General features: G+C 40.6%; 1 protein-coding gene across 1 annotated transcript in view; it reads right to left on the bottom strand.

The window, feature by feature from the left end:
* Window positions 1-26541, bottom strand: part of LOC139442382 (lysosomal-trafficking regulator-like) — an 87475-nt gene that overhangs the window by 48771 nt on the left and 12163 nt on the right. The window contains exons 2-5 of the mRNA XM_071223183.1: window positions 8362-8441; window positions 4351-4516; window positions 3943-4048; window positions 911-3462 (exon numbers count right to left, since the gene is read on the bottom strand). Coding sequence (XP_071079284.1) covers window positions 911-3462; window positions 3943-4048; window positions 4351-4516; window positions 8362-8441 — 2904 coding nt within the window. The remainder of the gene's footprint in view (window positions 1-910; window positions 3463-3942; window positions 4049-4350; window positions 4517-8361; window positions 8442-26541) is intronic.

Here is a 26541-nt window from a genome sequence, read left to right as displayed (position 1 = left end):
ATCACTTCGGGCTTTCCTCCCACATTAAGCTGACACGCCGTGATATAACTGGAATACTGTTAAAAGCGGCGTTAAAACCCAACTCACTCACTCATTAATGCTGCACTCAGCAATATTCCAGCTATATGATGGCGGCCTGTAAATAATCAAGCCTGGAACAGGCAATCCAGTGATCGATGGTGTGAATACGATCCAGGCTGCCTGGGTGTGAGGACACGCAATCAACCAAGCCTGATAACCAGATCCATTAAGTCATCTCTTACAAGCAAAGGTTTCTGGGAAGCAATTCTAACCCGACATCCCCACATGGTAGTCAGTCAGTGGATGAGAGGGAAGATCAAGCAACATACGACCGGGGAAGATTAGATTAGAATAGGTCCTCAGCAACCCAAGATTGTCGTAAAAGGCTACTAACCGGATCGGATGGTCAGGCTCACTGACTTGGTTGGTGCATGTCATCATATTCCAATTGCGTGGATCGATGCTCATGATGTCCATCACTGGTTTGTGTTGTTCAGACTTGATTATTTACAGAGAGCCATAATATAGCTGGAATATTGCTGAGTGTGGCATTAAACAACAAACAAGCAAACAAATCAAGCAGTATACCAACAACTAACTTCTCATGTATTGTACCCAAGTAGGAGACCAAGTTTTCGGTGGGACAAGAGAAGGTTTTAGTCATTGGTCTCCACTCCTATCCATTTAAAATTTACCTCAAAATTATTTTCCTTTTATGGGGGTATAAACATTTGAGATTTGAGACCAAGTCATGTTAATCAAGTTTATGACAAAAATGTAGGACATTAATGAAGGTGTGATTGAAGGATCAAGAAAAAAGGTTAACTGAGGTTAAATATAACTTCAAAATTTACCGTAACTTCTTTCAACACTGTTTCATGGACATTACCTTTTGATTTGGTGAGACCGTGTGACATGAGAAGCAGACGATCATCACGGCCTCGATGAAGGTGAGCTTCTTCAGATGACAGGAGAAGGACCTCACAGAGCTGGTCTCCGTGACAGACGACCTTGACTGGCACAGCTCTCCCCCCATGTCGTCCAGAAGCTCCAGAGTCAGTAGCAGAGTTTCCTGGACAATGTACAGACACGGAGAGTTCCTATAAAAGGACCTGAATGTCGGACTATTCATACACAGCTTGGCACAGGTCTGCCACATGTCCTGTAGCAAGGGCAGGTCTTTAACAATATCATGGTGGCGGGCCGGCAACGGGGTGAAAGTCGAGTCATCCTCTGAACCGCTATCCTGTTGATCCGTTCCACTCCCACTGCTGCCATGCTTCTCCAAATGCAGCTGTTGAAATGCTGCAGTTATTGCACATGTCTTCTTTGCCAGGATGTCAATGAATATCTGCATCACAGTTCCACGGATGTACTCGGAAGTCAGCTTCGTGACTTCTTCTGCATTCTTTGTTTTCATCTCTCTCACCTTCTGTTCATCGATCATTATCAATGCCTCAAAGACTCCCATGACTGGGGCTCTCAAATGACTGTCCTCCAAGAGGTTGTTGAGTCTGGAAAGACCCTCTTTCTCCACAAAGACATTCATGACTTTGTCCACTTGTAGCACGTAAGGCAAGGCTGACACACAGTACAGCATGATAGAACTTGGGACCTTCCCTAAGGAAATCAGTTGTTCATCAGAAGAAGTGTCAGTCAAGGACATTATCTCAGTGGAGTCCTCCAGAGCAGAATGCACAACATGCTGATAGACCTTGAAGAACAACTCTTGCTTCAGGTCGCTGTTTCCTCTAATGGCTAACACAATCAGATGCTTGGCAGTTATCAAGGCAAGACTTTCATCAGGGGACACAATAAACTGTCTGAACACCTGAAGAGGACGCCACCTCTGTAATGACCACAATTTCTTTGCTTCAAGTCTATCACTGCTAGAAAATCCACTATCAATTATTCTTGACAGGTCTCCCATCCCTTCTGGAGATCTAGCTGAAGAAGCCATGGAAAACTTATCTTCAAATGTACACAACTTACACACATTTATCTCTGGTAGCTGTTTGTCAGTGAGTTCTTCTGAACCCATGAACTGGTCCAGGAGGATGTCATTGAGGGACTCCAGGCTGCAGCTTCTGATGGCGGGGGTGAAGCTTGGCAGCAGAGGGGTCACAGCTTCAATGATGGTCTTGGGATGCATACAGCAGCAGATCCCAGGATGTCTGAGGGCTGAAAGGATCTGCAGCTGCAGTTTTGTGGACTTAGTTTCCGCCAGCATGTCCAGGAGAAGTTGCGTCAAGACAGCGATCTGGCACTTACTGGGGTTGGAGGACCAGGACCTGTGTCTGTTGTCGCCACCTGCCTCCACCTGCTCCAACTCCAGCCCTGATGGGTAGCCCAGGATGTTGTGGTGGTGGCTCAGGTACATCTGGTACTCACAGTTCCTGTGGCGTCTCTTCAAGCATTTCACTGCATGGATGTAGTTCACCTTCACCATCTTCAGAGTACTGATGAGAGAAGCTACATTCTTTAAAGGATCTTCTTGAAGTTCCCCTTGAACACTACCCAAGTCTATTTTTGTCATCTTTGGTGAATATACCAATTTCTTGATGTACTGGAAACCGTTATTTGTTTTGAAGCAATCCAGGATTCCCAAGGCACAGTTTATGAATGAAGGATTAAATGGCAGACCTGCAAATACTGTTTCAAAGAGAAGGAGCAGTCCACATATGACATCCATCACAAGGTCAAAGTGGTCTGATTCTATGTCGTCACAGAAATCTGAACTAGGATCTGCGAAAGAGGAAATGGCTGACATGATCAAGCTAACAGCATTGTGTCCCATCAAGATTTTGACACCACTCTGTTGGGTGGCAATGATTCCACTTGCTGTCAAAATCAGACGGATCAGATGTCTCTGAAGAGTCAACTTTGTTCTGTCCTTCCAGTTTATTTTAGAAGCATTTTCAGATGACTCTGTCTCACACAGTCGGGAAAAAATATGAAGTAGATGCGGCAGCATTGTAGGGGACATGACCTTGCCAGGGGCAACATGGGAAAGGTCAAGGATACAAAGGTCAAGTAAGAGGTCAAAGATAATGAGAGTGAGTTCTGCTGAACTAACAGACTCCTGAACACTGGGGAAGTCAGGGAATGCTCCAAGCAAATCCTGGTCAGAACCTGAATCGTCATCTTCCTGAACTCCGGTAGATTTGAAGAGCAGTACTCTAGCTGGCCGTCTTGTTCGAGAATGTTTGATCTTGTCCTCTTGCACCTCTTCTTCCTCACTCTCAGAATTCTTCTCCTGTGCAACAGAACCAGAGATTTTTGTAAACCTTCGTTTTCTGTGGTGCTGAGTTTCTGTGCCATGATGACTGGGGTGGTTGGGGTGCATGCAGGTTTCTCTCTGACAACCGAAGCTCTTCAGCTTGGAGAGTTTCTGAGTGTACACAAAACACTGCTGCACGGGCATCCAGGTCTGTTCCCTCCCTACAAACAGAGAACTAATCCTTACAAATCTATATAGCAGGTCCAGACAGTAAAATACAACAAAACAACAAAAAACATGATTTTTTAACACTTTATTGGTAGAGGTAGAGGGCTTTCCCATGCTATACTGAACAAAATAAATTAGGGATCATGAATATTTTTTATGATATTTTAATTAGTCTTCACTACAAAAACATTTCCCCAAAAATATTCATGATCTCTAACTTCTTTTGTTCAGTATATTTCTGCATCTGATAAAATTATCACAACTTTAATCACACTTGGGGATAAATTGGCATTGATATTCATAGTATATCAAGTTTAATAAAATTACAATTATAAATACCCAACTTTATCATATACACAAACAAGGCTGCTTAATGACAGATGTAAACGTGGACATAAGTAGATCTTTGTATCAATCTGACTGTCCTCAGTGAGCTAACTACTCAATACACAAGCTTGTCCTAAAAACTGCACCTTTAAAGATGATGGACTCCGTGGGCGGTTGCGATGGCTGGAACTGGATTGCCCAGGGCAGAAGGGACAGCAGCAGGTTGCACAGGTCTCGACTGTTGGATAACGTCTGGAAGGAAAAGCAGGCCACGGTAATTCATTCATCACATGACTGTGAGATAATAAAACTACTAAGGAAAACATGTAGTGAAAAGGATAGTGCTACCTTGACCCCGACACTGTGTATGACGCCTACCTTGACCCTGATACTGTATGCTGCCTACCTTGACCCCGACACTGTGTATGACGCCTACCTTGACCCCGACACTGTGTATGACGGCTACCTTGACCTTGACACTGTGTATGACGCCTACCTTGACCCCGACACTGAGTATGATGCCTACCTTGACCCCGACACTGTACGCTGCCTACCTTGACCCCGACACTGTGTATGACGTGGAGCAGCTTCCAACCTCGGCCCTCCAGGAGGTAGTGCTGCAGCTGAGACGAGTCGCTCTCATCCTGGGCACTGTTGGACACCAGCAGGATGTCATTCATCAGCTCCTGACTCAACTGGTTGCTGATGTTCCTCATGTTTCTATGGAGGCAAAAGGGGGAGGAGCTTTTGATTGATGTTGGTCTCAGCAATACTGCACACCTGTAATCTCAGGTACTGCTACAACAATGATGTTGTACGTTTTCATAATTGGAAATTTTATCATAAATTGAATATTTTTATACTTATCAGTGTTAGAAATTGGCACCAGTCCTTTAGTCCTTGCCAAACTGGTCAATAATTAAGGTTTGTCTGAGATTGTGTGACAGTTTGTCTCTCTGTCAAAAGACAGCAGTAAATGCAATACGGAGTAATGCAGGATAAGTTAAAAAAATTGCGTGGATTGATGCTCATGATATTAATCACTGGATTGTCTAGTCCAGACTCGATTATTTACAGACCGCCACATTGGAATTAACACATTCCCAATTCCTATTAATATAGTTTTCATGGTTATATGTAACATCATGGCTTGGTCATGTCGACTTGTATTTCACTGACAGCATGACCAATACAGAGGCCTAATGAGGAAGAGGCTTTAAATAGTTAGTTTTACATAATTAAAGGCCCGTGAATGGGTCTTCAACAACCCATGCTTGCTGTAAAAGGCGACTATGCTTGTCGTAAAAGGCGACTAACGGGATCGGGTGGTCAGGCTCGCTGACTTGGTTGATGTATGTCATCGATCCCAATTTGCGTGGATCAATGCTCATGATATTAATCACTGGATTATCTGGTCCAGACTCGATTATTTACAGACCGCCGCCATACAGCTGGAATATTGCTGAGTGTGGCGTAAAACAACAAACCAACAGCATTATTAAATGTAATGTTAATATACAATGTTAAAAGACCACTAAAACTAAGAAACAAGGAACCTTTTGAACATATAATATTTCTTTTTCCAATCTGCTTGGCAAGGGCTCTCAGTTTTGAATCCAAGAAAACTCCCTGTATCATGAACCCACGGTTTATTTATAGTCCTGTGCAAAATAGGCCTGCATCGGATATGAGATTTTGATTCAAGGGTTCTTTATGTCATCTGCAGGAGTCAGTTCCTGTGACGAGGGGGAGCACTTCAGGTGCTGGTTAATCACATGAACAAGAACAAAATTCACATAACCAAGAGATACCTTGAAAGTTTCCATTCTACCATGAATTTGGAATTTACCCGATTCTGATTGGTCAATCAGAGGCTATTAAATCAAAATAAACCCCCTCTGATTGAAACAGCTGGTTTGACGGCTGCATCACCGCTGAAGCTAATATTCATAGAATAGGACTTTTTTCAGTCATTGTCGGTCGGCTTTTTAAAATAATTATATCTACAATTACAGGTTACAAAATGCACAGATGCGGTTACTACAATATTCAAAGGATGTGTGGCAATAAATTTCGAGCAGAAAAACACGACAGAAATCAACAAAGGGAATGTTGTTTTCTTTAGGGATGCCCACCTCATGTTAGCTTACCAAGTTGCCATGCTTATATGCTTTCAATGCCTGTCTTATGTTCCAGTTAAGTATTACAGTGTAAACAAACTGCTTGATTATATACAGCACCATATTTTGTTCGGTGATTCCGTAATTCAGATCGACAACCCACTCAAAACACTGAACTCAACCCATGCTGCTTCACTCAGTATATTTGCTAACACCAAAAAGTTCGCGTTTTATTTAGTCATGGTAGAATGGAGATAAACATACTGTGTTTTCAGATTTAACCTTGCTAAATTTAACATTTGGAACCGAACGCGCAGCGGGGTTAAATCTACAGGTAACCTAGCTCTACATTGAAAACACAGTATGTTTATCTCCTAATTGTACATTGAATACAATACAATAAAAAACAATACAATACAATACAATACAATTTTTGATAATTCCTTTAGATCTTATGCTTCAATGAAAATGAATCAACATTCAGACTGTTTCAAGAATGCTAAAACACTTTCAACATTCAAATCCCATCACAAGACATTCACAAAACATCTTTTGTATTTGGGTTTGTATGTGCTTTGGCATGGATGGGGTTAAGAGCTATATAAATAGAGTGAGTGAGTGAGTGAGTATGGTTTGAAGCCGCTTTTAGCAATATTCCAGCAATATTACAGCAAGGGACACCAGAAATGGGCTTCACACATTGTACCCATGTCGGGAAACGAACCCGGGTCTTCGCCGTGAGAAGTAAACGCTTTAACCACTAGGCTACCCGACTGCCCCTATATAGATAGACCTCCTACTACTACTGCTCCTGCTGCTACTCCTGACTGCTACTACTACTACTCCCTACTACTACTACTACTACTACTACTACTACTACTACTACTACTACTACTACTACTGCTGCTGCTGCTGCTACTACTACTACTACTTCTACTACAACTACTACAACTGCTGCTGTTGCTACTACTACTACTAGTACTATTACTCCCTACAACTACTACTACTACTCCCTACTACTACTGCTGCTAATGCTACTGCTACTACTGCTGCTGCTACTACTACTCCTTACTGATACTGCTGCTGTTGCTACTACTACTACTACTTCTACTACTACTACTACTGTTGCTGCTGCTACTACTACTACTACTATTACTACTACTGCTTCTGCTGCTGCTACTACTACTACTGCTGCTACGACTGCTACTACTACTACTACTACTACTACTACTACTCCCAGTGAGGGTCATCTGAGCACTACTTACAAGTCTAAGAAATACGACTTGTATTAACATTAGAATAACTTGGTAAATGATTGATATGAATGGACAGTGTGCCATACCATAAGAATGGTAACATCGACATTAGTTGCTCTGTATCCTTGGTAAGAAGCAGAAAGATACTACTGACTGGGATCCCCACAACTCATTCTGAACAAGCTGGTTTATGTTCCTGCCTTATCAGGCAGCACCCATCAATCACATACAATGCCTGACCCAACAGCGCCCTTGTTTTTTCCCCCTGCTGTTACACATTCTGCACTGTTCGTACCTACATAAAGTACATATCTGTGGTGCCTGAGCCTCATCACGCCTGTCAGCATGCGCTGCATGTCATACCTTAACCTACAAAACATGCTTTCTTAATTGATATATCAAAATGGAGACCAACAGACAGTCATGATGTAAGATTTTACACCAGTCATGCCAGAGATAGTTTTTTTATAACTCAAATCGTTTATGACATGTAAAAAAACACATGCTGCCATCAATTTGGAGATTACTGTAATCTGATTGGTCAATCAGGGGTTACAAATCCCATTAACATGCCTCTTGTTCCAGCATATACCACATTACAGTGAAAATCAAACATTTTTTTTAAAAGGATGAACTTGACCAACAAATATGAACAAATATGACAAACAATATTGTGCTATTGCTTGTTTGTTTGTTGTTTAGTGTTGCGCTCAGCAATGTTTCAACTATATGACAGCAGTCTGAAAATCTGGGCCAACAATCTAGTGATTGACATCATGAGCATCTGTCATTGTAAATGGGAAATGTTGACAAGCATTAACCAAGTCAGCAAGCCTGACCACATTATCCATTTGGTGACAGACAAGAAAGACAGACAGACAGACAGACAGTATTTTATTCAGTATTTTGGTCTTGTGACCAGACTTGACCCAGAGTACAATTGAATGAACGGAATATAGTTGTAACCATGTGACTGACAGGACATTTGCTAAATCATGTAAGTTGCCTCTTCACAACATTGCTGATTGTATCTCTATGATAGTGACAAGACGACATGTTGTGCTATTGCACATGTTGTGCTATTGCTGATTGTATCTCCATGACAGTGGCAAGGCGATATGTTGTGCTATTGTTCATCATCTAATATATGTGACATCAGATGTCATATAATACAGCTTCTCACACTCACCCAAATCTGGGAGTTCCCTGAGGTCCGTCAGTCACCGTCAGGTGCAGCTTCAGGAACTTGTCCAAGATCACATGGCGCTTCTACAAAAAATGAACGTCATTCAATGTAACAAGAACGGAAACTATATCAGATGATAAGTACGAATGTTATCATGTTACTAGCATTCAACCATGAGAGTGTAAACACCCTAGCCCTGGAAGATTGCCAACCTGAGGCAGAGTACATGTCGTAAACATTTAACATGGTCAGTGTGTACTCCATTGAACTTTCATTCTCAACTCCCTGGGGAGTAGACATCCCAAGCTTCAACTGATTTGTGACCTGTTCGCTGTACACACTGCCACATGTACATTTCTCTATATTTTTATCTGTGGTTACCTTAGTAAGTGTCTTACACTATATTCTGATATTAGCATATAATATTAGTAAGTGTCTTATTTCTTATGTACATATTCTAATATGATATGTTTTCTTTTTTTCATATTTTAGTGTGAATTAACTGTGCAATTTGAATTTCCTTTGGGAAAATGAAGTCTTCTCTTTTCTTATCTTATGTGAGTGAGTGAGTGAGTGAGTGAGTGAGTGAGTGAGTGAGTGAGTGAGTGAGTGAGTGAGTGAGTGAGTGAGTGAGTGAGTATGGTTTTACACCACTTTTAGCTATATTCCAGCAATATCACAGCGGGGACACCAGAAATGGGCTACACACATTGTACTCATGTCGGTAATCGAACCCGGGTCTTCGTCGTGACGAGCGAACGCTTTAACCACTAGGCTACCCGACCGCCCCTGTTATCTTATGTAAATATACACATAATACAAGAACTGGAAACATACAGCAATTAACATATAGATACGAAGTGATGTTAATGATCACAAATATTTACATTAACAATTAATACTGGTTTTATTATTGTGAATGACAATGTTTTGGATATGACTGATTGTGTTATGATGTGCCAGGGTGGAAGTGATACACATCTGATTACAGCTGTCACAATCAGCACTCATCAAGGACAATACAACTCAACTGTCAATCAATACTGATATATAGGTCAATATTACTTATATGGCCATGTGATAAAACATGATATACACCAGTCCTATCTACATATATACCAGACATCATGGTCGTACTGCTGTATCTATTACAGAGAATGTCCTGGAATGTCCATGTACATTCGTACACAAGTATTGATTACACTTCTATCACATTACTACATGATAACCATGATAATATCTCTATGCTAGCATCAAATTGCTGTTAGTGTACATGCATACATAAAGAAAATGATCTGCTTCTTCAAATTATTTGGCATTGGTGAATGAGATTTTAAAAATAATTGATCTCAAAGCTGACAACAGCCCTGTGATGCTTGTGAGTGATGAATGAAGGAACAAGGTCACTATGATCACCTTGGCAGTGTTACCACGGCTTACCCTCAGTCTGCCACCACGCTGTTAAGGGATTAACAGTAGTTGTGTTTTACACGCAAAGGGGGCATCTCAGTTCACGACCAACTTGAGGACTGTCACAAAGGTGTTTGTGAACTTAACTCAGCCTGATTTCGTATAATTGATAAGGTGAACATCATTCATGCTAATCATTGAATTAAATAGAACATTATATGCCTTGACCGCTATGTTTGTTTGTTTGTTTGTTTGTTGTTTGATGCCACACTTAGCAATATTCCAGCTATATGATGCGGTCTGTAAATAATCAAGTCTGGACCAGACAATCTAGTGATTGATATCATGAGCATCGATCTACGCAATTGGGATACAATGACATGCATCAACCAAGTCAGCAAGCCTGACCACCCGATCCCGTTAGTCGCCTCTTACGACAAGCATAGTTACCTTTCACGGCAGGCATGGCTTGCTGAATACCTATTCTATCCCGGAATCTTCACGGGTCTGACAGCTGTGTAGTACCATGTTAACTGTACATAAGCTTGCACAATGTCATATATCATCAATGCATATCATAAGCATGATAAGATGTACAAAAAGTTATCTCATGTAACATACAAATGTCTATATGACAATTTATATAAAAATGAAATGCCCAAATGTACAATGGAAACAAAAGTTTTGAGATGACCCACGTCTGGTGACCTCCTGTCTATCCAGTCAGCATGGCCAGTACGCCTGATTGCACGCCCTATCGGAAACAATAGTGGTGGCAAATCGAGGAGCCTCCATCACAGCAGGTTGCCAATGGCAACAATGACAGTACTGATTGTTGTCTGTAAGTCTTGAAGGTGTGGAGGATACACAAGACAAGGTGATAAAGTATAAAGTGGCACACGTAGTCCCATGGTACTGTGTTCACCAGATATTCAGAATGAGCAAAACACCAAATGAAGTGAGGATAATGTATTTACGATAACACAATCAGCCAAGTGAAGATTGTAACCGCCCAACCTTGTGTGATGATAATAACATGTATATTTACTGTGCACAAATCCATGCTCAGAGTGCTACATTATTACCTCGGTCAATGGGTCAGTGTGCACTCAATGTTCATTCTCAGCTCCCTTGGGAGTATATAACCAAAGCTGCCTGTATGGCACCAGAAGGAAAACAGTCACACCTTACTGGGTACTCCTTCACTGCTGCATCTAAGTCATCATATATACTACTCAAAAGAAACTAAGGATCACCTGATTCTTTCAGGTGGTATGACAGGGTAATTAGTATTAGTATTATACCTGTGAAAATCCGGGTTAGAATTGGTCTTCAGCAACCCATAATGTCATCGGGTGGCCGACTTGTTTGATGCATGTCATCGTATCCCAATTGTGCAGAACGATGCTCATGATGACAATCACTGCATTATCTGATCCAGACACAATTATTTACAGACCACCGTCATGCTCATGATGTCAATCACTGCATTATCTGGTCCAGACACAATTATTTACAGACAACCGTCATGCTCATCATGCTCATGATGTCAATCACTGCATTATCTGGTCCAGACACAATTATTTACAGACAACCGTCATGCTCATCATGCTCATGATGTCAATCACTGCATTATCTGGTCCAGACACAATTATTTACAGACCACTGTCATATTGCTGGCATATTGCTGAGTGCAGTGTGAAGCAACAAAGAAAAAAACCATAGTAATATAAAGAATCGAGTGGTCCTTAATGTCTTTTGAGTAGTATACAAGCAGACAGAGTGTTGGGTGCACAGTGTGTCAATCTCCTTAAAATCTGATCTTAGTTCTCAATGCGGCAAAACAAAAATCTGAGAACATCCTTTTAAGGGGTAACGTCAAAATGACCTTTCATGAACTTTCACTGACAAATGAAATGACAAACAAGAAGTTGACATCAGCCAATCAGAAAGCAGTTTTCTCGAACTTTGTGGCACAAGTTTTAAATTCCACTCCTGACTACCCTTTGAAAAATATTGGTTCTAACTTTGAAAAATGAACAAAAGAAAATTCTGGACGATGACTTTGATGGAATCGGTCGTACCGCCCTTAACTGTCATTCACAATACCATGCTGTTAACGATTTTGTGGTTGCATGATAAGAAAACACATTCCGACTGTCACTTTCCTGATCTGGTAAGCAACGCTCTGATTGGTGGGATGAGAGGTCGTTCGGACGCGATCTGTAACGGGATGTTCTTAGTTTAGTGGTAGTGAGAACTAAGATCTGCTTTTAATGAGATTTACAGTGTGTAGACAGTGCATACACTTCCCTTTCACAGACATCTTGCAAAGAGCTGTGACAGTACCTCTGTAATAGGTCTGTATTCACATCCTGGCATGTGCCAAAGACCAACATCCAGTGTCCGAAATAACTGCCCGCGGCAGGGCACTTTTCTGTCGGGCTGCATGAAATTTTCCTCGATCTACTTAAATATCTGGCAGATAATATTAAGGCTACTTATGTATTCAGTATCATTATGAACTCTCAATAAGATTCTCAAGTAATTGTTTGCATTATTTCAACTGAATCAAGACATGACTTGTCTCTTAGTTTTTGCTATTTTTCAATGTTTAGTCACATGTCTTGATGGTCACTTGTCTTGTTGGGCTGTAACATTATTTGGAACACTGCCTACATCCTCTGACCGCTGATGCCATATATTCCACACGTAATACACACAACACCTCAGAGTCAGCTGGGCAGACAAATGTGTGTTATGTACGACATACACATGGCATCAATTCACTGTTATACAACATAACTAGGCCACGAAAAGGGAGTGAATAGAGGACACTATTGTGTAAACTGGTACCTTTTTAGAATTTCACATAACTTGCATAACACACATAATACAAGCTTATGAAAGTGTACACATTAAGTGACACAGGTTTGGGAGACGCTGTCTGCCGCTGGAATATTATGGCATTAAACAACAAGCACACATATCATGCATATACTTGGCCAAAGAGATTGACAACAAGTATCAAGTTCCAATGCATAACGCCAAAAACATAACAAACAACAGAAATTTTGTTGTGATGAACATCTGACATTTTGCTTGTGTTTCCACACGAAGATTCAGGTTATTAGCTTCATTCACTTCAGCATTTTAATATCTGCAACATGAAAATAGAGGAATTCTTTTCAGGGATGCAACATAACGTGAAACATTCACTTGCCTGAATAGTGGTAACAGATAAGGACGACCCTTAAAAGCCTGAATAGTGATGACAGATAAGGACATCCCTTAAAAGCCTGAATAGTCATGATAGTGGTGACAGATAATGACGACCCTTAAAAGCCTGAATAGTCATGATAGTGGTGACAGATAAGGACATCCCTTAAAAGCCTGAATAGTCATGATAGTGGTGACAGATAAGGACGACCCTTAAAAGCCTGAATAGTCATGATAGTGGTGACAGATAAGGACGACCCTTAAAAGCCTGAATAGTCATGATAGTGGTGACAGATAAGGACATCCCTTAAAAACCTGAATAGTGATGACAGATAAGGACATCCCTTAAAAGCCTGAATAGTCTTGATAGTGGTGACAGATAAGGACATTCCTTAAAAGCCTGAATAGTCATGATAGTGGTGACAGATAAGGACGACCCTTAAAAACCTGAATAGTGATGACAGATAAGGACATCCCTTAAACATGTTAAAAGCCTGAATAGTCAAGATAGTGGTGACAGATAAGGACGACCCTTAAAAACCTGAATAGTGATGACAGATAAGGACATCCCTTAAAAGCCTGAATAGTCATGATAGTGGTGACAGATAAGGACATTCCTTAAAAGCCTGAATAGTCATGATAGTGGTGACAGATAAGGACGACCCTTAAAAACCTGAATAGTGATGACAGATAAGGACATCCCTTAAACATGTTAAAAGCCTGAATAGTCATGATAGTGGTGACAGATAAGGACGACCCCTAAAAGCCTGAATAGTCATGATAGTGGTGACAGATAAGGACATCCCTTAAAAACCTGAATAGTGATGACAGATAAGGACATCCCTTAAAAGCCTGAATAGTCATGATAGTGGTGACAGATAAGGACGACCCTTAAAAGCCTGAATAAAGGTGACAGATAAGGACATCCCTTAAAAGCCTGAATTGTGGTGACAGATAAGGACATCCCTTAAAAGCCTGAATAGTCATGATAGTGGTGACAGATAAGGACGACCCTTAAAAACCTGAATAGTGATGACAGATAAGGACATCCCTTAAAAGCCTGAATAGTCATGATAGTGGTGACAGATAAGGACGACCCTTAAAAGCCTGAATAGTCATGATAGTGGTGACAGATAAGGACATCCCTTAAAAGCCTGAATAGTCATGATAGTGGTGACTTTCTCTCAATGGACTTGATAATAACATATATCGTTAAAATGAAGTTATGCCTGGTATATGTGGCAATATCATGTATATCATGTTACTGACAGAGAGGTACGAGTTTGTCGCCATAGCCACTTGTCAAGCTTATATCATGCTCTTCAGCTGACTGGGGGCACAGGTTGCCCAGTCATCTAAGGCACCGCGATTCGCTGTGCAGAGTTGCGTCCCTTGGGCACTCCAGAAACCTATGATTGTGGGTTCGAATCCTGGTTCGCCCCAATTATGTTTCTAGGTTTGTCAGCACCATACCCATGCTCATGGGTTTCAACGAAGTGGTAAACGTCTGAGACACGCCATGATATAACTGGAATACTGTTAAAAGCGGCGTTAAACCCAACTCACTCACTCACTCACTCTTCAGCTGACTTGTACAATAAGTTGTTTCTTTGATGTTCAACCTACTCCACTCAAGCCGCTCCATTCTGTCCAGCTGATATCTTTGCCATTTTCTAGGATTTCAGATTCACACATATCAAATCTATGAAATCTACGTTACAAGCTCATCGCCTTTCATGTATATATCTCCAGAGCGACCTCTCACTGAACTGACAAAGCTGAGTATTTGTCGTCACCAATACCAAGTACACTTCTCAAGCTAACTATGTACCAAGTTTACAACAGTTCACGGCCCCCCAAGAATACGACAACCGAATCAGGCTCTTACAGGTCAGAATATAGTGTGTCCACTTGACACAGTAATATATTCAGAGCATTATACAAGTACATCCCCTTGGGCTACAGCGTGGACTGTCTGACAAGTGAGGGGGTCTCTCACATCTATAGAGATTATTATACAGGCATGTGTCATTCTGGTTTGATGAAACGAGAGTCAGATTTCTTCTATTTACCAAGCGAGAGCAAGAATAATACATTAATTCTCAAATGAGTTTCATAAAATCAGTATGACACACATTATTTCCTAATCCTTTCAAAACTCCCCTTTAGAAAAATGCACTGATCACTGTTTTAAAAAACCCAGTTGTCAAATGACGTCAACAATCTTCAGTAATGATGTCATTTCTAGAGTGACGTCACTCTGTCCGTACGTCCCAATAAGATTTGAATGACGTCAACAGTGCCGTTCGCATGATTGAAACAATACACTGGTGTGAGAGAAGCAACATTTGCGCTATTGCACATATCATTTTTATGAACTCGGTTACTTCTAACCTTATAAGTATTACATGTATGTCTTATTAATCTCAGCTAATGCAAGATCAGCCGAACATCACAAGTGCGCAGCGTGATCTGTCTGACTCGTGAGGGGTGTCTGACTCGTGAGGGGTGTCTGACTCGTGAGGGGTGTCTGACTCCTGAGGGGTGTCTGTCTCGTGAGGGTTGTCTGACTCCTGAGGGGTGTCTGACTCGTGAGGGGTGTCTGACTCATGAGGAGTGTCTGACTCATTAGGGGTGTCTGACTCGTGAGGGGTGTCTGACTCGTGAGGGGTGTCTGACTCGTGAGGGGTGTCTGACTCCTGAGGGGTGTCTGACTCATTAGGGGTGTCTGACTCGTGAGGGGTGTCTGACTCGTGAGGGGTGTCCGACTCGTGAGGGTGTCTGTCACATCTAGAGTCTTATTAATCTCAGCTAATGCAAGTTCAGCAGAACATCACAAGTGTGCAGCATGATCTGTCTAGCATATACCGACTGGTGAGGGGACTGTCATAACATCAGAACACAACAGATTGTAAACAAACTGAAGTGACAGTGTGCTGTGTGTGACCCAGTATAAAGACTCTGAGCTGACCAGCTTTTGTTTTAGCCCCTTAATGCTGAGCGCCAGCCAGGATTTATGACAAGTACCATACATAAGCAAGAGAATATTTATGGATGTCAACTTTTATATTATGAGTATGGCCATTCCACCTGAAGGACTAAGCACATACTCCGAAACCTTGTATTCGTCATAATAAAGTTGACATCTATAAATATCTCCTGTGTATCACTAGACCACTCTTTGGTAGATTGTCTCCTAACAAACAGTGACAGGAAAAGGGAGGGGTAAAAAATATCAAAATCTTCTCTCAGTCAGATTGGCTGCCTACAACATACTACATTTGGTTTTCAAAGGGTGGGATCCGCTCTGGATCCGCTTGTGGACAGATCCATTTCCATGCTACTCCTTGTACACCTTATAGCACAAGGCCGGGGGAGTGACTGAAGCACATCTCAAGTGTTTAAGTTATGTATAGTTGTAGACACCAGATTTTTAAGCAAACTGTACCACCTTCTTTTGTGTCTTTGCCCATTGTGTTTGTTTGTTGTTTTACTCCACACTACACCACACTCCACACTGTCAATTTTCAAATGACCGAACTTGAATATTGGCAGCACAATATTTTTAAACATTCCGTTCCGTATCATCACAATGCTACAAATTTACCTGTGTTCCTGAGACATGCCTTTGATTGTAACCTGCTGCAGTCGGCTGAGCCTGAATACTTTGGTTCTGTTTCTAAAGGCATTGAAACGATTATATCCCGATGACGCCTCTTTTGAGCCTGCTATCTGTGTGTGACATAACCATGCACTCAATACACATCATACCACGTCGTCCTACTGATTAGTTAACACATATTCATCATGATGGAGCTACTTTTTAAATCAAAGGTCAAGATTTTCTCCGATATGAGTCTCATTTGGCCAGTACGTCATGCTACTATTTATAACACTTAACAAGCTCCCATGTACATTTCACACACGATTTCGCCCAAATATATGCTAATAACATTGAGAGAAATTTTGAATAAAATTCATAAAACATATTACAAATATAAGTCCAGAAGTACAATGAACATGCTTTTATAACCAGATTGAATAATAATGGGATTAAATTACGAACTTCGGTTTGGAATTGTTGACTTGTATTTCCGGGGTCACGTGCTAGGGGTGGTGAACAGCTGATCCGATTTTTTGAGATGGGGAAAAACATTGCACCAGTGTAAAACTTGAGTTTATTAAAAATATAAGTAAATTTGGGGAGCCATGCATGACAGTGAATAACTGAGTTAGAGCTATATTGACAGGTGCAATAGTGAGGGAACATTGAAATACCAATTTCATGAAACGAGAGAATAGGTCTGGAATCGGATGAACAAAAGCGTGTCAGAAACTAGGACTATTCACAAGTTGCAAGAAATTGGTCCTACACAGGAGCTTGTTCTGAAAACGAGTGAACAGTTCTGGTATCTGACAAGCGAAAGGTGGAACTATTTTCATTAAACTTTCTGACATTACCTGGTCCGACTTTCAGGGTCACTACAGCAGGAAGGATTCTAGCTGTCTGTAACACGTCAGTTTCCCTTCCCACAATCAGCTCTTTGTTCACTGGAGACCTCATCTATCCAGCTTCATGTCACATCTACCTGTCCATGTTTAATGTTGCATGCAGGCTGATCCATAAGCATGCATGTTAGGTCAGCTTCACATGTCTGCATGTTCAAAAGATTTAACAACCCGATCAGACTCTCTAACTCGTTTACAATGTTCGAAGTGACATTGTCAGCAAGTCGCTTAGGAGAGGATTTGTGAAATGTTCAAAATTTTGTACTATCTTGAAATCTCATAAATCTAAGATCTGGCACTCTTATACATTGTCTCCCTGTGTGTGAAGACCTGATGAGAACACTTTCTTCACTTTGATCTTTTAGCGGAACATCTTAGAAATTTCAAGGTTATACTACCCTCCAAGTAATATGTATATGGGTCATTCTCTAAAAAAGTAACATTTTGGACTATGAAAAAACAACAAATCAGAATTCATTTTTGAAATGTTTTTATTGAGCAGATAAACAACATAACAATTACTGAATACAAGTGTAAAGTGTGCAGGCTCAATATGTCTTATTTTCCTTCTTGCGGAAACTATTTTTGGCATCTCTGTACCAAATGTCTGTGCTGTTACCGTGCATAAAATTAAGTTTTTGTCTCCGAAAATAATTCTAAAATGAATTAAATTTATGATATGGTTGTTGCATTTCGACATAGTTCAAATACCAACAGCTATAAAATTTCATTCATTGGCTTTACTAAATTATTAGACCGTAAATATATGCATACAATGGAATTATTTGAAAAGATGTACGATAAACCTGTCTACTGCTTACACTGAAATGGAACTATTATTTTTCTATAAGGTAATAATAGTTATTACACTCATTTTATGAATTATATATATTTGTCAGCAAAGTTGAACCAATTATAACTTTTGAGATGGCAGAAACCTGGTGACAGGAAAGACATTCACGGTAACAGGACAGACAACATGGTAACAGGAAAGACAAAATATTTTGTAATTGCCAAAACTATAATAACTATTTCTGTGTTCTTTGTTTAGGAAGCAAAGGTAGTCAAAAAAAAACCTCAATGAATGTGCATACCAAAGTGTAAGGTGTATTTTTTATGAGACACTAATCAAATAAAAACGTGAGGTTTGGTAACAGCACAGACAAGAAAAAATTCATAAACAAATCTTATGTGGAATTGCTCATCTCAAATATAGAACTTGATCAGAAACTATACCAACAACCTAAATGGCACTTCTTGAGGTTATTGTTGCTTATTCCAAGCATAAACTCGTAAGGAAATGAGAATAGTCAACTTTCAAAACTTTAACAGTAACAGCACAGACAAAGTCTGATAACATATTTGCACTTTTACCAACTGATAGCATTATATGATAACATTCAGTCAATCTCATTAAAATCAGACCTTAGTTCTCGCTACCGCTAAACAAAGATCTGAGGACATCCCATTACGGGTCACGTCAGATGAATATACAGTGATCCCTCGACTTAACGCTCCTCGATGTACCCCTACTCCGGATACACCTTGGCTCCCCAAAATGCATGAAGAATTTCCCCCTAAAAGCGTGTTAAAGCAAATAAAGTTACAAATAAACTGATGAGATTAATTCCAAGTCGAATACACGTGTGTGTATTTGTAAACGAACAAACAAATGAAAATCAGTGACTTTTTTTAGTAAATAAAAATGCGTTCATTACCTCATGTACACACACCGTTTGCATGGTATGAGTGTTTCAACGCAACATTTTCCCTGTGCATAATTATCATTGATAATAGAACAAAATATATCTCTCATCCACTCAAATCTACGTTTGTGTTTTTTAAAATTTGTATAAATTGCTCAAATAACCGTGTAGTTACACACATCCATGTACATTGTACATAAAGTGCATACAGGGAGCCGGCTGTGTCCGGGTTTTTCATAACTTTGACACGTCATTATTTATTAACCAATCACAGCCTTGGTCGCACATTAGTTTCGATACAAGGCTTGTTCGGCTTTGTAATGTCCTTGATCGATAATGTGAGTAGGTCGGCGATCGGACCAATTTTCTTCCGAAAAAACTTAGAATATAACGACAGTTTGTATCCTTATTTAGATTTTACATGTATAACATCCAGTCATAAAATAATACACTGTACTTTGATTCATTTTCACTTAAAAAGTATTTATATTTTTTTTATGCATGCATTTTGAATCATCATCCACGATCAGTGTTGTCATAGCGACTGATTTACGACACCCATTGTCTGAAGAACATTTAATTGCAAAGGCTCATTACCCTGGAGCCATGACATCTATATGCCTTGAAACACTTAATTGCTGTTATTTACAAGATGCTAATCCTAATTGTTAATCCCCACTTTTGTGTACATCGACCGTCTGTCATCCTGTTGATGAAGTACTGTTTACATTTATATTTATTACTTACTAAATGTCAGGTGACCGTGGCTATTTTATATAAGGCTTGGTCCAGAGAGAAGGAAAAAGAAAGGTCTTATACCCTAAGCCTAGCTAGGGTTAACATGGTTAAGCTGGGTGCTCCGGGGCACCTGACAACAACCACTACCACTATGTGCTGACCTGGCACATAGTGTCTTTTGTATGTATATATCTACATGTATAAAGTAAAACTCTATATACTGAAAGCCATCGTCTCCAAGTTGTCACTTCCTACCGAGAACCATACGTCAGCCCCTTGCATATACGAGTATGCAAATCATTCATTAATCAATGTCAGACAACACGAGTTGTTAGTTACATAGATCTACATGTCCCATGCCACTGTGAAATAATTGCGCCACTGTTCCATTCACTACCATCATTATGTAATGTGAACCTCAGCAAGGAATATCTGTACAGCGCTCTTTCCTAAAACGCGGGGTCGGTTTCTTGGACCCCGGTGACAGTGGTAATGGAGGGATCACTGTATATTACCTACGCTGTTGTGACTTGCTGTCCCTATAGGTAAACACTATTAAAATTTGTCTTTGTATGTATCGACTTCGGTAATAAATGGAACATTATATTTGTGTCCTTGTTACCATGGTTACGTGTGTTATCCTATGTTTACGACACTCGTGCCAAAATTCTGGTATTTCCCTTGACATGAACACTCATATAATATCCTCTATATAAGTATCTTTACCTGAATATCCAAGGGACAAGTCGGGTTGGGTAACTGACACTGTCTCCCCAAAAGTCAATCACTCCACAAATAAACCTATAAATATCTTTATGTAATAGGGCAGCAACACTACAATCCAAATCATAGTCCTTCTTGGCATAAGAATAAATGCAGCTTGTGTAAGCTCCCGTAGGGGTCCATTGAGTTTATACAATTGGCTCCCCAACAACCGGTTTGCTAACTAGTTACCATGTATACAAAACCTGTCTAGCAGTGGATACAAGTGTTATAACACACACTTGATTAATCCTGGAACACTGTGAACTATTCAGAATAAAGCAACGATAATACAGATGAATGGCTTGATTCTTGATTTCCCAGGCTTAAACTGTGGGAGATATTCAATAGCTCCAAATGATCCTCGTATCAATAGATGAACTGCATGGCAGCAACTTACACCTTACACTCTTACATCTTCCCTGAGGCTATACTCTCTTGAAGTTCTTTCTCAGAAAATAAGCACAGGGTTTATGTCTTGACCCTAATGTTAGAAGAAAAAGAAAATTTTTTTTATTTGTTTTCTGCAAATACTATAGCAGCAAACCTAAAGAGCCCAAGCCCTCCTTAATTTCTGAGACTGGATAACTTAAGATAAAATGAGGTAAAACAAATGTTTAGAGTTACCACTGGTTAAGATCAGAATGTTGTCTACTAGTTCTAAACCTTCTCCAATATTGACATAAATGCACTTATCATACCTCCATGTCAGAATGAGGAGATCTGATTGGTTCATGTAAGCTTGTTAAAATACTGTATCCCACATTGGATGGGAATAAATTTCTCAGCGGGGGAAAAAATCGCCACGAACAAGTCAGGCTGCATGTCTATTTCTGAGAGGCAGAATAAATACCTTATAAGCTTATAAGCAAAAAGCTGCATGCTTTTTCCGAGTCAATAGAAGTCACGTGACAAAGCATAAGTTAACCTCAGCTCAATCAAACAACTGTTTTCTATCAATTTCGAATTTGTTTGAATTATTTTTCATTTTAAAACATGTCTGTAAGATAAATTTGTTGTAGCGGGATCACGAGGGGTACATGGGGTTTTATGCGTCCCTCTTTAGGTTTTATACCACTTGGTATAAAACCTAGTGCAGGACGCATAAAACCTCTGGCTTGTGGTACAAAACCTAGTGCAGGACGCATAAAACCTCTGGCTCGTGGTACAAAACCTAGTGCAGGACGCATAAAACCTCTGGCTCATGGTACAAAACCTAGTGCAGGACGCATAAAACCTCTGGCTCGTGGTACAAAACCTAGTGCAGGATGCATAAAACCTCTGGCTCGTGGTACAAAACCTATTGCAGGATGCATAAAACCTCTGGCTCGTGGTACAAAACCTAGTGCAGGACGCATAAAACCTCTGGCTCGTGGTACAAAACCTATTGCAGGATGCATAAAACCTCTGGCTCGTGGTACAAAACCTATTGCAGGATGCATAAAACCTCTGGCTCGTGGTACAAAACCTATTGCAGGATGCATAAAACCCCATGCACCCCTGGTGATCCTGCTACAACTTATATTATAATAAAGGTATTTCTAATAAGGCCAATAAGGATAGTTGGCATCCTAACAGTATCTAATGATGACCACATGGATCTGTAGGTGTGATGAGATAGAGGACTGGTCAGCTTGGCATCTGGTACAAACTAGCAGAAACCTCTGCAGAGAAGCCCATGTTTGCTAATGACCGATAAAATTCATGGGGAAAACACAACCTTAATTCCCCAAATTAAAAATAAGCAACAACTGGGCCACTGTCCGTACATATTTCACAACTAGTTGTAACGTCCAGTGTAGGTTATCTCGGGCTTATCAACCGAAACTGTGTAACACCAGCTGTGAACATCCTTATTTTGTTTGTTGATCACTTTAAACTACCGGCAGCTATATTATGACATAATTCAAATCAATATTTACATTATCAGATTCAGTTTCTGAGGAAGTTTCTACATCAATCTCTGCAGTGTTCATAATAGGGGTCCAGGGATTCTTGAGATTTGAATAGTATTTGAATATTTGAATATATAACATTAACAAACATAATCAACATTAATATGTTTACATTAGGATTTTGACACAGACCCATTGAAATTCATGCTAACTCCGCCACGCATGTGGTTGTGTCACAGAAAACAGTTTCATATTTTTGAAAGTGTCCAAGTTGATCACGTGTGAGCCATGTGCTTCCCTGCCTGCCATGTTATCATCATTATTCCCTGAGCTGGTTGAATGGATGTGACAGTTCTCCTTCCTAATGACCTCAGCCCCAATACCTTGTCCTAGGGAGACTCAAGCTAACAAGGCCCATGAATACCATAACCTATTAAGTCGCCCCCTTTACCTGAACACCATCCCCCACAACGTGAGCTGTGGCCAGGAAATCACCCGGCGTACAATGTCCAAATAAGCAAGCTTGTGGCATCTTGGCTCCCTTGGTTTCCAAAAATCACAGTTATCAGGAACCGTACTGAGACGCCAGACCTCCAATACATGCCAGGATCTAATAGCCAACGATACTAAACTATGAGTTGTGGCCAGGGAATCACCTGGCGTACAATGTCCCAATTAGCAAGCTTGTGGCATCTTGGCTCCCTTGGTTTCCAAAAATCACAGTTATCAGGAACCGTACTGAGACGCCAGACCTCCAATACATGCCAGGATCTAATAGCCGACGATATTAAACTGTGAGTTGTGGCCAGGAAATCACCTGGCGTACAATGTCCCAATTAGCAAGCTTGTGGCATCTTGGCTCCCTTGGTTTCCAAAAATCACAGTTATCAGGAACCGTACTGAGCCGCCAGACCTCCAATACATGCCAGGATCTAATAGCCGACGATACTAAACTATGAGTTGTGGCCAGGGAATCACCTGGTGTACAATGTCCCAATAAGCAAGCTTGTGGCATCTTGGCTCCCTTGGTTTCCAAAAATCACAGTTATCATGTACCATACTTCCTTTATGAGCAGCCAGACCTCCAATACATGCCAGGATCTAATAGCCGACGATACTAAACTATGAGTTGTGGCCAGGAAATCACCTGGCGTACAATGTCCCAATAAGCACCCATACCCTTGTGGCACCATAGCTCCCTTGGTTTCTGAAACTCACAGTTATCAGGTACCGTATTACCTCTATCAGCTGCCGGACCTCCAATAACACACCACCCTCTAACAGACGCCGGGTCATACGCACTGTCCCAAAAATAGAAACCAGGGCTCTATTAGCATGATTAGACGCCGGGTCCATCGTTTGGTGAAATTAATGATCCCTTTTAAATTTAGTTATGGCATGAAATGATTACTCCCTTTCACTACTGGTATCTCCTCCCGTCTTTCGAAACAACATGTCAAGGGTATGTGGTGCAGACTTCAGTTAGGTAGTGAGTACCCATTATGACACCATGGCAACAGCTTGCATGAAAATATTAGATGCACGGGCGTCAAATAGAGGAAATATGGTATATTACAAATCTAAGTGAGTGAATGTTGTTTAAAATACACCATATTCCAGACATATCATGGCAGTCATATACATGATATACCTATGAGTAAAGTATTGGGACATACGATGGAAATAAAATGATACAAAGTTTATTTTAAGTGCTTGCGTGAGTATGGTTTTACACAACTTTTAGCAAACATGGCATAACAAAACAAATTATTACTCTTGACGAGGTAAATGTGCAAAAATAAGGACCCTCGGACCCGATTCTTTCGGCCGTTGGACCACCTCAGGGACTGGGTCCTCGGGTCCTTGTTTACGCATATTGACCTCATCAAGAGTAATTATTTGTATATTATCATCTGATCCCACAACACAGAAAGGAATGTCACAAGACTTGGATTCAGACTGAAGGCCGCAAACCATGTAACAGCAGTGTATGCCACAACTGTTGTATCTAGCTACTAGCACACACGTCTTGGGGAGTCTTGATCAGTAGATCCTAATTTTGTGAACACATCACATGTTATTAGACCTTAAATATTTTACAGAACTCAGCCTTACAAATTTGTATTTAGTCCAGAGACTAGTGTAAACCTTGTTTCACTGGCCCTCGTCCTGTACTGAACAGCAAAGAAATGTTGACCATGTTTCAATCTCATTAAAATCAGACCTTAGTTCTCGCTACCGCTAAACAAAGATCTGAGGACATCCCATTACGGGTCACGTCAGACCGACCTTGCACGAACTTTGACCGACCAATAGAATGACCAATCAGAAGGCAGCTTTCTCGTGCTTTATCAATGTTTATGGCACTAATTTCAAATTGGCAACTACGCTTCGAAACATATTTTGACAAATTCTCGATTACAAATTTGAAACCTAAACAAAAGAACATTCTGGAATGGCTAATAGATGGTCTAGATTGTATGGATTCAGTTGTTAAACCTGTAACTATTGTTCGGAATGCCCCGTGTAAAAGTTTTCGAGGTTGTATGATTAGATATCACATTCCGACTGTCACTTTCATGATCTGTTCAGCGACGCTCTGATGAATGGTCGTTCTGACGTGACCCCTAATGGGATGTCTTCAGATCTTTGTCTAGCGGTAGCGAGAACTAAGGTCTGATTTAAATGAGATTGACCATGTTTTCCCATTTTCTGTCAGTTTTATTCAGTTCCAATCTGTAGCAAAATCAAAGCATTGGGAAGCAGTTCTTATAAAGCCCTCAAAAGCTACTAGACAATGAGGGCTACCATCATTGGATTCTTACTTGTCTACAGCGAATTTAGTAGCCTCAAGCTTGCGAACTAGCGAGAATTTCAAAGGCTGGACAAGTGGCTGCAGTTAGGTTAGAAAGATTTGTTGTCTACCAGTGTCAATGGAGCCACAGCACCATATCCATGACAACGTTTACAATGAGAAGCATGACCTTAAACAGTGGAGACAACTATAATCCCTAGTGGTGAAACGATACATCGATGCACCGGTGCATCGTGAGTTTTCATGCGACGATACGATGCACGACACATTTTTACTGTATCGATACAAGATGATTCGCTTGCCAAATAATTTTTTACTAATCATTTAATGACCCCAAACGTTTTTGTCAGTCAAATACTGCAGAATGTGTTGTGATTAGCACTTCAAGTTCATGACTAAAAATAGTCGCTAAAAATGTGTCTACATCAAGCCTTTCCCTTTGAACCTGCTTTGAAATAATTATGGTCAAGAAGTTTTGAGATTTGACAAATATGCGTATCGTGATAGATATCGTATCGTGACCTATATATCATGATACGTATTGTATCGTGACCTTCCTGTATCTTTTCACCCCTAGTAATGCCCTGTCTACTCACATGTACTGGGCATACAGGCAGCTACACGAGATACATACATGTGAACACAGGACAGGATAGTCTACTCACATGTACTGGACATACAGGCTGCTACACCAGATACATACATGTGAACACAGGACAGGACTGTCTATTCACATGTACTGGACATACAGGCAGCTACACCAGATACATATATGTGAACACAGGACAGGACTGTCTACTCACATGTACTGGACATACAGGCAGTTACACAGGATACATACATGTGAACACAGGACAGGACTGTCTACTCACATGTACTGGACATACAGGCTGCTACACAAGATACATACATGTGAACACAGGACAGGACTGTCTACTCACATGTACTGGACATACAGGCAGCTACAGGAGATACATACACGTGAACACAGGACAGGACTGTCTACTCACATGTACTGGACATACAGGCAGTTACACAGGATACATACATGTGAACACAGGACAGGACTGTCTACTCACATGTACTGGACATACAGGCTGCTACACGAGATACATACATGTGAACACAG

Source organism: Haliotis cracherodii, unplaced genomic scaffold (genome assembly GCF_022045235.1).
Source record: "Haliotis cracherodii isolate W230 unplaced genomic scaffold, xgHalCrac1.p SCAF_5, whole genome shotgun sequence".
NCBI classification, from domain to species: Eukaryota; Metazoa; Mollusca; class Gastropoda; order Lepetellida; family Haliotidae; genus Haliotis; species Haliotis cracherodii.
Note: the sequence above shows the minus strand (reverse complement) of the source record. Positions and strands in the feature narration are given on the sequence as shown.